This window comes from Chanodichthys erythropterus, chromosome 21 (genome assembly GCF_024489055.1).
Source record: "Chanodichthys erythropterus isolate Z2021 chromosome 21, ASM2448905v1, whole genome shotgun sequence".
NCBI lineage: Eukaryota > Metazoa > Chordata > Actinopteri > Cypriniformes > Xenocyprididae > Chanodichthys > Chanodichthys erythropterus.
The window spans coordinates 6192484-6205838 of record NC_090241.1 but is presented as its reverse complement, the minus strand read 5'-3'; the positions used below and the strand labels follow the sequence as shown (position 1 = coordinate 6205838).

The 13355-nt window shown below is 35.4% G+C and overlaps 1 protein-coding gene across 1 annotated transcript; it reads left to right on the top strand.

Moving 5' to 3' along the window:
- Positions 1–418: 418 nt before the first annotated feature.
- rgn (regucalcin) lies at positions 419–12082 on the top strand. Its single transcript, XM_067374183.1, has 7 exons — positions 419–534; positions 2534–2699; positions 2919–3104; positions 3490–3696; positions 3789–3920; positions 10154–10308; positions 10388–12082. The coding sequence occupies exons 2-7, from the start codon at positions 2537–2539 to the stop codon at positions 10436–10438; spliced, it is 894 nt and encodes a 297-aa protein (XP_067230284.1). The 5' UTR covers positions 419–534; positions 2534–2536; the 3' UTR covers positions 10439–12082.
- The last annotated feature ends 1273 nt before the right edge of the window (positions 12083–13355 follow it).

Sequence of the window (13355 nt, the reverse complement as noted above, 5' to 3'; positions counted from 1 at the left end):
ACACTTATGACTAAGTTATAATAATGAGTAATTATGAGATAGAAAAGTTGGGTTCTGTCATAATTCTGACAATGTAATTGACTTTTTTAAGTCATAATTTCGAGATTTTGTCATATTTTCGTCTTAGTATTTCACTTTTTCGACTTTTTATGTCATAATTATGACTTTCCAGTCATAATTTCAATTTTTCATCTGATAAAAAATGGCTTACTATATATTTTTCCTAATTTCTTCACTTTTGGTTCTGGTGGTCTATGATGTTTTTACCACAGTCACGCTTTCCCTCTTGCACAGAGATTGAGTGAATGGGTCATAAGTAACAATTATAGGTAAATGGATTTAACCTCTTGGTCAAACTCATCTCTTGCACTTTTATCCAGATTTTGGGGTGTATTTATAAAGAAGACCGCAGAGGGCGCTCTATTTCACTTTCACATCACATCACATCACATGTACAGGCGGAAACCTTGCAAAGTGCGAAACTACGTGCAAGAACACCGACCATAGAGGAAAAGAGGATATAAGTTAAAAAAGGTACGACAACACAAACGTCTTAATTTGCAGGCAACGTGATGATGTCCAACATACACTGTTTTCACAAAGTCGCGTGACTTCTTTATCACGTGGTTTTGTAGTTCAGCTCTTGCAGAAAACTACACAAAATGTGCTGATTTTTCCAGTTCTGATTGTTTTGTTGGTGTATCTACAAATGAAAATTGTGGCGGCGTCTGTCTTATGTTTAACGTTACCTCTCACACAATCTTATTTTGTTTTAAAATCAGTTTTTCAGAGAATGTGTTAGTTCTGGTGCAGTTTCCACTGTATTTATGACAGCTCGCTTGTAAACAAGCGTGTTACACGACGACAAATTGTGATTGAGCAATGATTCGTTTGTAACATAAAGTACATGCTGCATAAAATGTGTCAGTTTTTTCACATTTTCATTTAACATGAATTATTTTCTATAGCTTTGTTAACTGCATTATACAATCACTTGTTGTCACACATATTCATTCAAAGCTCATGGTTTAATTGATTAAGGTTCTGCATTGATTATCCATACATGTATTTTTATAATACTAAATTGTTACACTTTATATTATTAATAAGTGTTTCACAAACATTTACTATCAGTTGCAGAGTTCAGGGGAAACCGGTTTCACAACAGTTCATTTTTGCAATTCCATTTGGTGCCACTAGTGGCGCAAAACAATTATACAGATCAGTCATGTACACAAAATGAACAACATACGGAAGAGCATTAGGGTCAAGCGATAATAAAAAATAAAACCATCTCGAGATTAAAGTTGTTAAATTTCGAGAAAAACTTGTTAATTTCAAGAAAAAAGTTGAGATAAAATGTTGAGAATAAACTCATTAAATTACGAGAAAAAACTTGTTAAATTACCAGAACAAATTCGTTAAATTATGAGAAAAATGTCGTTAAATTTCGAGAAAAAAGTCGAGATAAAATGTTGAGAATAAACTCATTAAATTACGAGAAAAAAGTCGTTAAATTATGAGAACAAATTCTTAATTTAACGAATTTGTTCTCGTAATTTAACGAATTTTTTCTCGTAATTTAATGACTTTATTCTCAACATTTTATCTCGACTTTTTTCTCGATACTTAACGCGTTTTTTCTTGTAATTTAATGAGTTTATTCTCAACATTTTATCTCGACTTTTTTCTCAAAATTTAACAACTTTAATCTCGAGATGGTTTTATTTTTTATTATTGCTTGGCCCTAATCCTCTTCCGTAGTTAAATTTCGAGAAAAAACTCGTTAAATTTCGAGAAAAAAATCGAGATAAAATGTTGAGAATAAACTCATTAAATTATGAGAATAAACTCATTAAATTATGAGAATAAAGTCATTAAATTAAGAAAAAAAGTAATTATTACGAAAACAAATTCGTTAAATTATGAGAAAAATGCAATAATAAAAAAATAAAACCATCTCGAGATTAAAGTTGTTAAATTTCGAGAAAAATGTTAAATTTCGAGAAAAAAGTCGAGTTAAAATGTTGAGAATAAACTCATTAAATTATGAGAATAAACATTAAATTATGAGGATAAAGTCATTAAATTACGAGAAAAAATTCGTAATTTAATGAATTTGTTCTCGTAATTTAACAACTTTTTTCTCAAAATTTAATGTTTATTCTCAACATTTTATCTCGACTTTTTTCTCAATTTAACAACATTTTCCTCGAAATTTAACAACTTTAATCTTGAGATGGTTTTATTTTTTTTATTATTGCTTGGCCCTAATCATCTTCCGTATGTTATAATGTCATAATGACTGATTAAGTTATGTGCTGAATTTGCATGGACATCTGGAGTGTGTGCTAAAAGTGAGTGTAATCTACTGAAAATAGCTGAAATAAAGCTGCAAGATTAGTTTATTATTTGGCATGTGGCATTGTTCTGAACTTTGTTTTCCTTGATGTTTGCTTAATCAATCAGTGTCTAATGTAAAGGTTGTTTCAGGACATCATACACTTAAATGAACTATACTTGTGTGCTTTAGGTCATGTCTTCCATAAAAGTCGAATGTGTTATTAAAGAAAAGAATGAACTCGGTGAGAGTCCAGTCTGGGAGGAGAAGGACTCCTCTTTGTTGTATGTTGATATTACGGGTCGAAGGGTCAGCCGGTGGAACTCTCTGACCAGTCAAATAGAAAGTATTGCCACAGGTAAGCCTGAAGATGTAAGTTTAGTGTGGGCTGCATTTTTAGTGAATGAAATTGGTGAAAATGCAACCAAAGTTAACAGCTGCCACATTAAAAGTCATGTATTCTGTGTTTTAAGCTTGTATTTTATTCAAAGATGCATTAGACATTGATTCAAGTTGAATTAGCTAATGTCATATCATTGTACTTTATTCTGTGATGCCATATTTTCTTATTGCACAGAGAAACTTGTAGGTTCTGTGGTTCCACGGCAGGCAGGTGGTTACGTCATCGCGGAGGGAACTCGGTTTGCATTTGTTGACTGGGTAAAGCGTTCAATTACAGCTGCTGCCCATGTCAATGACAAGGAAAAACCAAACACCCGCTTCAATGATGGAAAAGTAGACCCAGCTGGCAGGTTTTTTGCAGGTACTGTATGAGAGAGATTACATTTTATGTAAACTATAAGACATCCTCATGTCCTTCCAAATCTGTATGCATTTGTTTCTTCTGCTCAACACAGAAGAAATACTTTGAAGAATATTGCTAACTGTGTCCGTTCCCACTGACTTCCATTGTATGAACACATAATACAATGGAAATCAATGGGAACCAAACTGTTTTGGATTCAACAGAATACAATATCTTCTTTTGTGTTCAGCTGAAGAAAGAAATGCATACAGGTTTGGAGCAACGTGAGGGTGAATAAATGATGACAAAATATTCATTTTTGGGTGAACTCTCTCTTTAATTCTGTACAGTAAATAAGCACACTTGAACTAGGCCATTCCCACTTCTCCTTTTCTGTGTCCAGGTACCATGTGTTTGGACATGAAGCCTGACGTGATGGATGCGGCGCTGTACACCCTCCATCCTGACCACTCTGTTGTCCAGCAGTTTGACCAAGTGCGGATCTCCAATGGTTTGGACTGGTCACTTGATCACCGCATCTTCTATTACATCGACAGTCTGACGTTCATGGTGGAGGCCTTTGATTACAACATCCAGATTGGAGGGCTATGTGAGTTTGTTGGGCATTGTATTGTGGTATTGATGTAAAAATTGAGTTGGTGTGGTTTTGTAAAACTTTTTTTTTTAAAAATTGTTTTTAAGCTAACCGCAGAATGGTTTACAAGATGGAGAAAGATGAAGGCATACCAGACGGGATGTGCATAGACACAGAGGGCAAACTGTGGGTTGCCTGCTACAATGGAGGAAGAGTGCTGCGTATCGACCCACAAACAGGTGTGTGAGTTTGTACAAGTGTATTAAAGGTGCCATTGAACGTTTTTTTACAAGATGTAATATAAGTCTAAGGTGTCCCCTGAATGTTTCTGTGAAGTTTCAGCTCAAAATACCCCATAGATTTTTTTTTTTTTTGATTTTTTTAACTGCCTATTTTGAGGCATAATTAGAAATGCGCCGATTCATGTTGCGGCCCCTTTAATTGCCCGTGTGCTCTCCGCCCCTCCCGAGCTCTCGACTATCATTGCATAAACAAAGTTCACACAGCTAATATAACCCTCAAAATGGATCTTTACAATGTGTTCGTCATGCAACATGTCTAATCGCGTAAGTATGGTATTTATTTGGATGTTTACATTTGATTCTGAATGAGTTTGAGGCTGTGCTCCGTGGCTAACGGCTAATGCTACACTATTGGAGAGATTTATAAAGAATGAAGTTGTGTTTATGAATTATACAGACTGCAAGTGTTTAAAAATGAAAATAGCGACGGCTCTTGTCTCCGTGAATACAGTAAGAAACGATGGTAACTTTAACCACATTTAACAGTACATTAGCAACATGCTAACGAAACATTTAGAAAGACAATTTACAAATATCACTAAAAATATCATGATATCATGGATCATGTCAGTTATTATCACTCCATCATTCAGCTGTGCACAGATCCAGATGTTAATACTGGCTGCCCTTGTGTAATGCCTTGAACATGAGCTGGTATATGCAAATATTGGGGGCGTACACCCCGACTGTTACGTAACAGTCGGTGTTATGCTGAGATTTGCCTGTTCTTCGGAGGTCTTTTAAACAAATAAGATTTATATAAGGAGGAGGAAACAATGGAGTTTGAGACTCACTGTGTATGGCATTTCCATGTACTGAACTCTTGTTATTTAACTATGCCAAGGTAAATTCAATTTGCAATTCGATGGCACCTTTAAATACATATAAGTATATATAAGTATAAGTATCGTATAGCCCAGGCAAAACAATAATTCAAAAACTAATGGTGAAATGTGTAATTTGATGTCATTTTTTTAAAATTCACATTTGAGGTATGACTGTGTGTATAATTTATGCTTTAGATCAAAATGTGAAAGTCTCCTGAAGTACGTTAACCTTAAAGCTGCAGTCCGTAGCTTTTTTTGGTTAAAAATTATCCAAAATCAATTTTTGAGCAAGTACATAACCAGCCAGTGTTCAAAATTATCTCCTTACCTTAGCCCGATTCACAACGGTAAGCTTGTTTTGTTTAAAATTATAATCGGTTTTAAAATAAAATCCTTAGGAAATTCGAGCATGCCGCCATTCGTCTTTGCATCATTACGTCACGTCTGTAAACAGAAAGAAGGAGTCCCTGCTACTGGGCTAATGGCATGTGAGGATGCTACAGGCGGCAGATCATTTATAGCCATTTCTCACAGGAGCTACAATAATTAAACTTTTCATTTTAATGGCGGATTGTAATCCACCGTAGGCAAAAGCAAAAGACTTCAGAGTGCGGAGTGGCTACAGAAATTGAAATCTACAGGTAACGCTAATACACACTAAATACACATAGTCACGCAATGCTGATGTTGTTAACATTAATAATTTGAGAACAAAGTTTAACAATAATAATAATTTGCACAGTTTGACATGATCCAAGCTAAGCGATCGTTAGATTTTAAGGTGCCCTAGATTCAAAAATTGAATTTATCTTGGCATAGTTAAATAACAAGAGTTCAGTACATTTAAAAGACATACAGTGAGTCTCAAACTCCATTGTTTCCTCCTTATATAAATCTCATTTGTTTAAAAGACCTCCAAAGAACAGGCGAATCTCAACATAACACCGACTGTTACGTAACAGTCGGGGTGTACACCCCAATATTTGCATAATGCCAGCCCATGATGTTCCCAACATTATGAAAGGCATTAGACAAGGGCAGCCAGTTAACATCTGGAGCTGCACACAGCCGAATCATCAGACTAGGTAAGCAAGAACAACAGCGAAAAATGGCAGATGGAGCGATAATAACTGACATAATCCATGATAGCATGATATTTTTACTGATATTTGTAAATTGTCTTTCTAAAAGTTTCGTTAGCATGTTGCTAATGTACTGTTAAGGGTGCCCTAGATTGTTTTTTTACAAGATGTAATATAAGTCCTAGATGTCCCCTGAATGTGTCTGTGAAGTTTCAGCTCAAAATACCCCATAGATTTTTTTTTATAAATTTTTTTAACTACCTATTTTGGGGCATCATTAACTATGCACTGATTTTTTCAGCACGGCCCCTTTAAGAGATGCGCTTCCTCTGCCACACGAGCTATCGACTATATATACATTGCATAAACACAGTTCACACAGCTAATATAACCCTCAAATGGATCTTTACAAGATGTTCGTCATGCATGCTGCATGCATGCTTCGAATTATGTGAGTATAGTATTTATTTAGATGGTTACGTTTGATTCTGTGTTAGTTTGAGGCTATGCTCTGTGGCTAACGGGCTAAAGCTAACATTACACACTGTTGGAGAGATTTATAAAGAATGAAGTTGTGTTTATGAATTATACAGACTGCAAGTGTTTAAAAATGAAAATAACAACGACTCTCGTCTCTCTGAATACACTAAGAAACGATGGTGACTTTAACCTCATTTAACAGTATATTAGCAACATGCTAATGAAACCTTTAGAAAGATAATTTACAAATATCACTAAAAATATCATGATATCATGGATCATGTCAGTTATTATTGCTCCATCTGCCATTTTTCACTGTTGTTCTTGCTGGCTTACCTTGTCTGTGCACAGATCCAGCCGTTAATACCTATGGTTAATACTGCCTTTCCTTGTCTAATGCGTCGAATGGACTGGCATTATGTAAATATTGGGGTCATACATATTAATGATCCCGACTGTTACGTAACAGTCGGTGTTATGTTGAGATCCGCGTGTTTTCCGGAAGTCTTTTAAACAAATGAGATTTACATAAGAAGGAGGAAACAATTGAGTTTGAGACTCACTGTATGTCAGGGCTCTCAAGTGTCACGCATTGAGCGTGACAGTCACTCATTTCGGTCTTTTGTCACACACTCCCGCCACACATTGTATTTCTCACGGAGAAAAACTATTTTTCATATATTAATATGCTGCTGCGCCGGGCACCTGGAGTAGCCTGCCACTTATCAGCCAATCAAAAAAAAAAAAAGAAAGAGGCTACACAATAGCCAATCAGAAAATAGCACTATTGTATCTGGGTAAGATTTAACGCAACAACCAATGAAAAAAAGCATATCCTGCAATTGTTCACCATCATCCTCGTTCACCCAAAGAGGGAACCACTGGAGCTCTCAGCATCACTTTGAGCACAGAATAAGTCATGATCTCATATTTTAATGTTAGAACAAATTCACAACTTGTTTGACACAAACAATGACAACTTGACTGCTGTTAGATAATCAGCATCAGTTTTTCATGAGTGTCTGAATTTAGCCAACAGTTTTACAGCCTGTTCATTGACACCTGCTCAGAATGAGTAGTCTAGGCCTAGTTATATTTTGCTATCACACAATGACATGATGACTGACATTTTGTTACATTAAACATCTCTCTCTCCAAATAGTTTTAATAATTTTATCTTGAATTACCATTGTGTATGAAATGTGCTATACAAATAAATTGCCCTGCCTTGCCCTGCCATATTCAAAGTCATCTGAAGCCATTCCATAGCTTTTTTTTTTCTTCCAAGAATTAGGCTAGAATATTTTTTGTTGCTGAATTATATACTCACCTAGTTTACTTATTTATTTATTGGTCAGCTTATGATTATATGTTTTTATTCATTTTTTTATTTTTATCTATAATGAAGTAGTGTGTTTAGTGCATTCTGGATTGGTTAACAAATCAAAGAGTGACCATTAGTTCCACAAATACAGTCACAGGCTCCCACAAATAAATTAATTCAACAAAGGTAACATCTTTTGCTACATATTTTTAATGGTTTAAATGTGTACTCTACATGTTTGACCACTTATGAACTATCATTTAGCCTACTATATGTTGTGTACATGACTAATGTGCCCCACCATCACCATAAATAAATTACTTTTAGAGCACAAAATTGTTTACAAGAGAACAAATTTCTTCATTGATCTATTCACTTCATTTTGCTCTTAGAATGCACTAGATTCATGCATTTAAATTTAAAATGTACAAAATTTTCCTCCGGGGGGGGCATGCCCCCAGACCCCCCTAGTGGAACCGATGTCCACCCACCACAGTCTCTCAAAATCTTGTGGGAAACACTGTGGATGCATTAATCATTGCATTTGTCTTTCGAAGATGTCAGGTAAAAGGCGACTAATAAGCATCATCTCATTCACCCTTTTTTTAAAGGGGGGGGGTGTCACTCTTGCCTGTCTCCAAAACTTGAGAGCCCTGCTGTATGTTTTTTCCATGTACTGAACTCTTGTTATTCAACTATGCCAAGGAAAATTCAAATTCGGATTCTAGGGCACCTTTAAACGTGGTTAAAGTTACCATCGTTTCTTACTGTATTCACAGAGACAAGAGTCGTCGCTATTTTCATTTTTTAAGCACTTGGAGTCTGTATAATGCATAAACACAACTTCATTCTTTATAAATCTCTCCAACAGTGTAAAAATAGCCGTTAGCCACGGAGGACAGCCTCAAATTCATTCAGAATAAAACTTTTAACATCCAAATAAATACTGTACTCACATAATTTGAAGCATGCATGCAGCATGCATGACGAACATCTTGTAAAGATCCATTTGAGGGTTATATTAGCTGTGTGAACTTTGTAAATGCGCTGTAATATAGTCGACAGCTCGTGTGGCAGGAAGCTCACGTCTTAAAGGGGCAGTGCCAAGTGTAAATCAGTGCATTGTTAATGATGCCCCAAAATAGGCAGTTAAAAAAATTAATTTAAAAAAATCTATGGGGTATTTTGAGCTGAAACTTCACAGACACATTCAGGGGACACCTTAGACTTATATTACATCTTGTGAAAAAACGCTCTCGGGCACCTTTAATCACTATTGGCAGCTTGATTTATTGTAATGCTTTTTTTCTCAGTTGGTCAGAACAAAAGTAGCAGACATGTTACTTACTTGTTCAGATGACATTTTCCGGTGAAAATTCTTATTTTGGTCATACTTCCAAGATATCGAATCTTGTGAAAGTATAGTATCCACACCGATGCGGTGAATGACAGCACTAGATTCATCCACGATGAGGAGCCGTGCCGTTGCACAACCCATGTAAAGATGATCATTCCGCAAATAACTGCAGTTGCAGGTTTCAAACAGAGATGGCGACAAAGAGGCAAAACTTATGGACTGCAGCTTTAATTTACTCATAAATTGACCCATAAACCCAGCAGAAGATTCCTGAGGGAAGAAGCACAAGGCCTTTGTCAGAGGGTAGGGCTTTGTCAAGGCCTGCACACTGTTGCTTCCATAATTTGTCATCAAACTCATGTTCATGACAAAAATATACAGTTCAAAAGTTTGAGTTCAATGTGATTTTATTCAGAAAGGACACATTAAATTGATCAAAAGTGACAGTAAAGACATGTATAATTTTACAAAACATTTCTATTTCAAATAAATGCTGTTTTTTTTAACTTTACATTCATAAAAGGATCCTTTTATGACAAATGTATCATAGTTTCCACAAAAATATTAAGCAGTTTTTCAGCATTGATAATAAGAAATATTACTTGAGCACCAAATAAGCATATTAGAATAGTGAAAATGCAGCTTTACCCTACCAGTATCAAATTACATTATAAAATATATTAAAAGAGAAAGCAGCTATTATAAATTGTAATAATATCTCACAATATTATTGTTTTTACTATATTTTTTATCAAATAAATGCAGCCTTGATAAGCATGAGAGAACCGCCACATCAGGTGCAAATACCATTATTTGTTCATCTCATAAATAATGGAAAAAAGTAAGTACAGGTTAGAATATCTACTGTATAAAAAGAGACACAATTTTTACTTATCTTCTGGGATTTAGGACTACAAACTGAACATCTCTATACTCACTACAGACTAGCGGTAAACTATCAAGAGCTTGCAAATGACTAACAGTCAATTGAATATAAATAGAACATGTAAATGAAAAACAGAGAACAGGTGTACATGTTCTGGGGAAGACTAGGCTTTTTTTGCCTGATCTTTCAGTAGTTAATGAACTTCCTCCCTCAGGCACACGGCTGCAGACAGTGAAACTACCAGCTGAGAAAACCACCTCATGTTGTTTTGGAGGGAAGGACTACAGTGATCTCTACGTCACCTCAGCGTATACAGGCATGGATTCAGATTCACTGGCTAAGCAACCTCAGGCCGGATGCATATTTAAGGTAGACGTCTCATTTCATATCACGCTCAAAGTGGCATGACATCACCTCTGACACATTATATTCTTTATTCTTACTCCAGGTGTCTGGTTTAGGAGTGAAGGGCATCCCACCATATTCATACACTGGATGAAAACAAAGGAAAAAGTGATGTTAATGAAAACATCATGATCATTTTGCTGTCACAATACTACAACAATGTTCTAATTGTGCAATCAGTGATATAACTTTATATAATATATAAAGAGCTCATTTCAGATTATTTAGGGTCCATTCACACAGAATGTGTTTTGCATTCAACTGTGCTGCTTTTCCATTGTTTTTCTATGCAAACATGCGCAAGACAGACGTGTTTGACCATTGCGCTCATGTCTTGTGTCTTTGACACGGTGTCTCGTGCATGACACAGCGTTCTAAAAACTTGGCGCTCAAGTAAAAGTTTAACTTTTTAAAAAATGCGAATCCCCACTGACCTGCGCCTTGCATTAAGCCCAAAAACACGTTCTTAGATATAAGAAGCAGTTTGTCTAAATGACTAAAATTAAAGAAGGTAATTTTAATGAATGCTTGTAATGTATATTAACCATAAACTTGATGCTTGTTTAGCTGAAGGGAGGTACTGAATTAATTCAAACAAGCATGATTTTAAAAATGATGGAATTTTGATTTACGTTATAAACAAATGTAAAAATGACACACCATTCACAACCTATTTTACTACCAAAATCTGTATTTCAGATTTGATTTTATCTACTGGGAACTGATTGGACTGGAAAAAGTAGCTGTTATATACCAGAATGGTGGTTGGAGGGAAGAGGCTGGATAGCTGAAAAGTCATTTCAGACCATGCATTAAGAGAATGAAAAGGGTGAATAGGGTCAGATTCATGTTGACTTTGAGGATACTAAATAAACCTACAGGTTTTGGTGCAAAGGTTGAATAGATTCATTTGTTTTGTTTGTTTTGCTGTATTTGTGAATAACCTGAAATTAAAAAAACTTTATAATTAAGTCAAAATATCTCTCTATTTTTTTTTTTTTTTTGCCAAGAGTTTAAAGAGGACCTATTATGCTTGTTTACATTTTCAGTTTTACATTGTGCTTTTCAACTTTTTCACCTTTTTCATGTTCAAAGAGCAACAAAGTCACTCCAAAGGGAGTTATTCTCTTATATTCTGAACGATTGGGAACGTGCAAGTCACAATATCCCTAGTAGTGTGCTAAATCTCACGGTTATGGGAAGGGCCGTGACATTTCCGAAACTCACTCAAAGTAGTTTGACCCATCACAACACAATGGTCAAGCCAACCAATCAGAGCACATTGCGCTTTTCAGAAGAAGGAGCTTTACAGAGACGGGGGTTGCATCCGAAATCACATACTCTCTTGAGTAGGTACTTATTTTGAATAATTACTTAACGGCAGCTAAAAAATTAAGTTCTATACAGTATGAATGTGTGCAGTATAATTGTAATTCGGACATACTACATCTGCCATGCTGTCATTATCATGTGACCTACCAGCGTCAATTACATCACTTCACTGTCATTCACAAATATTCTCCTGTGGCCTCATGGGATAGTAAAGTGTCAATCGTATGCACACTTCAGAATCTCACCGGAAGTAGTAGGTCATCCGGGTACTTTTTGCTTACCCTTTTATTCCCTTAATTTGTACATACCTGTACTTCTTTTGTCACATACTGTTTTGCCTACTATATAGTAGGGAAGTATGCAATTTCAGATGCAGAAAGGCACTAAACAGGGCTGCGTTTCCCAAAAGCATCGTAAGCCTAAGTTGATTATAGAACAATTGCCACCAATGGTTTCTATGATCAACATAGGCTTACGATGCTTTTGGGAAATGCAGCCCAAAGCGTTACAGACAGACTGGGAAGAGAGATGCTGCAACAATGTAAAATATGTGAAAAATAATGTTTTTTAACATTCAGGCATGAAAACCTATTCTGGTAGAACCCAAAAACAAAATCAAGACTTTGTAAAAGGGTATAATATTGCCTCTTTAAATGTTTGAGGATAAATAATTAAAACAAGCTTGTAACATGTAGTTTATCATCATCCTTTCACTCTACCTGTGACGCAAATGGCACACTTTTGCACCACATACAGTATAAGATGAACAATAAGCAGATAAACATTAAACAGATGCAGATAAACAGATTAAATACTTTTGAGGATTTTCAGTTTAATATTAGCCTAGAATAATAGAAATTACCACTGTGCTTTGGTGTTAACTTATAGATCAAGTTTCTTTTGAATATTCACTTTAATTTAATTCCCCTGAACAAGAACAGAATTGAGTTTGTTTGCTAATCGAATACAGCAGGCTTAATGGAAAATACCTTACCCTATGAAAAACTGCAATGATAACTTTTTTGAGTACACTCTAAAAAATGCTGGGTTGTTTCAACCCAATTTTGGGTCAAATATGGACAAACCCAACTGTTGGGTTAAAAAATTAATTGAGAGATTTAACCCAATGGTTGGATTTGTCCATATTTGACCCAAAATTGGGTTGAAATAACCCAGGATTTTTTAGAGTGTACTCAAATTGATTATTCAGATCCCAAGGAGGTCATTTCATACCTCAATAACAAGAACTGAATAGGCAGAAAAGTTAAGAGATGGCTTAAAAATACCTTACGTTTACTAAAAAGTCTGTTTAGTTTCAACAAAATGCTCCAAGAAATATGAATTTAGTCATTTACTCATAATGTGTCCAATTGAGAAGGAGAAGACCATGGTGGCCTACCCTCTGACAAAGAAAGCATCGACATCATTGCTGGAGGTTTTGAGCCTTGCTCAGGATATCATTCAGCTCAACAGACCATGGGTCATGAGAGGGTCTTTGGAGTCAACTTCAAACAGTACAAGAAGAATCAGAATCTTCCCAGCTAACCAAAATATGTTCCAAGAACGTTTTTCTAACGTTCCCCTTAAGTTATGAAAACGTTATTTCTGAATGTTCAAAATGTCCAGTTTATTAAATGTTTTAATTAATTTTTTCCTTGGTTATATGAATGTTAAGGAAA

What these genes read in the sequence shown, in the direction of transcription:
- rgn (XM_067374183.1), top strand. Translation starts at nt 2,537, where the DNA reads ATGTCTTCCATAAAAGTCGAATGTGTTATTAAAGAAAAGAATGAACTC. An exon ending in AATAGAAAGTATTGCCACAG is followed by an intron (nt 2,700 to 2,918) that starts GTAAGCCTGAAG and finishes CTTATTGCACAG; the next exon opens with AGAAACTTGTAGGTTCTGTG. An exon ending in CATCCAGATTGGAGGGCTAT is followed by an intron (nt 3,697 to 3,788) that starts GTGAGTTTGTTG and finishes ATTGTTTTTAAG; the next exon opens with CTAACCGCAGAATGGTTTAC.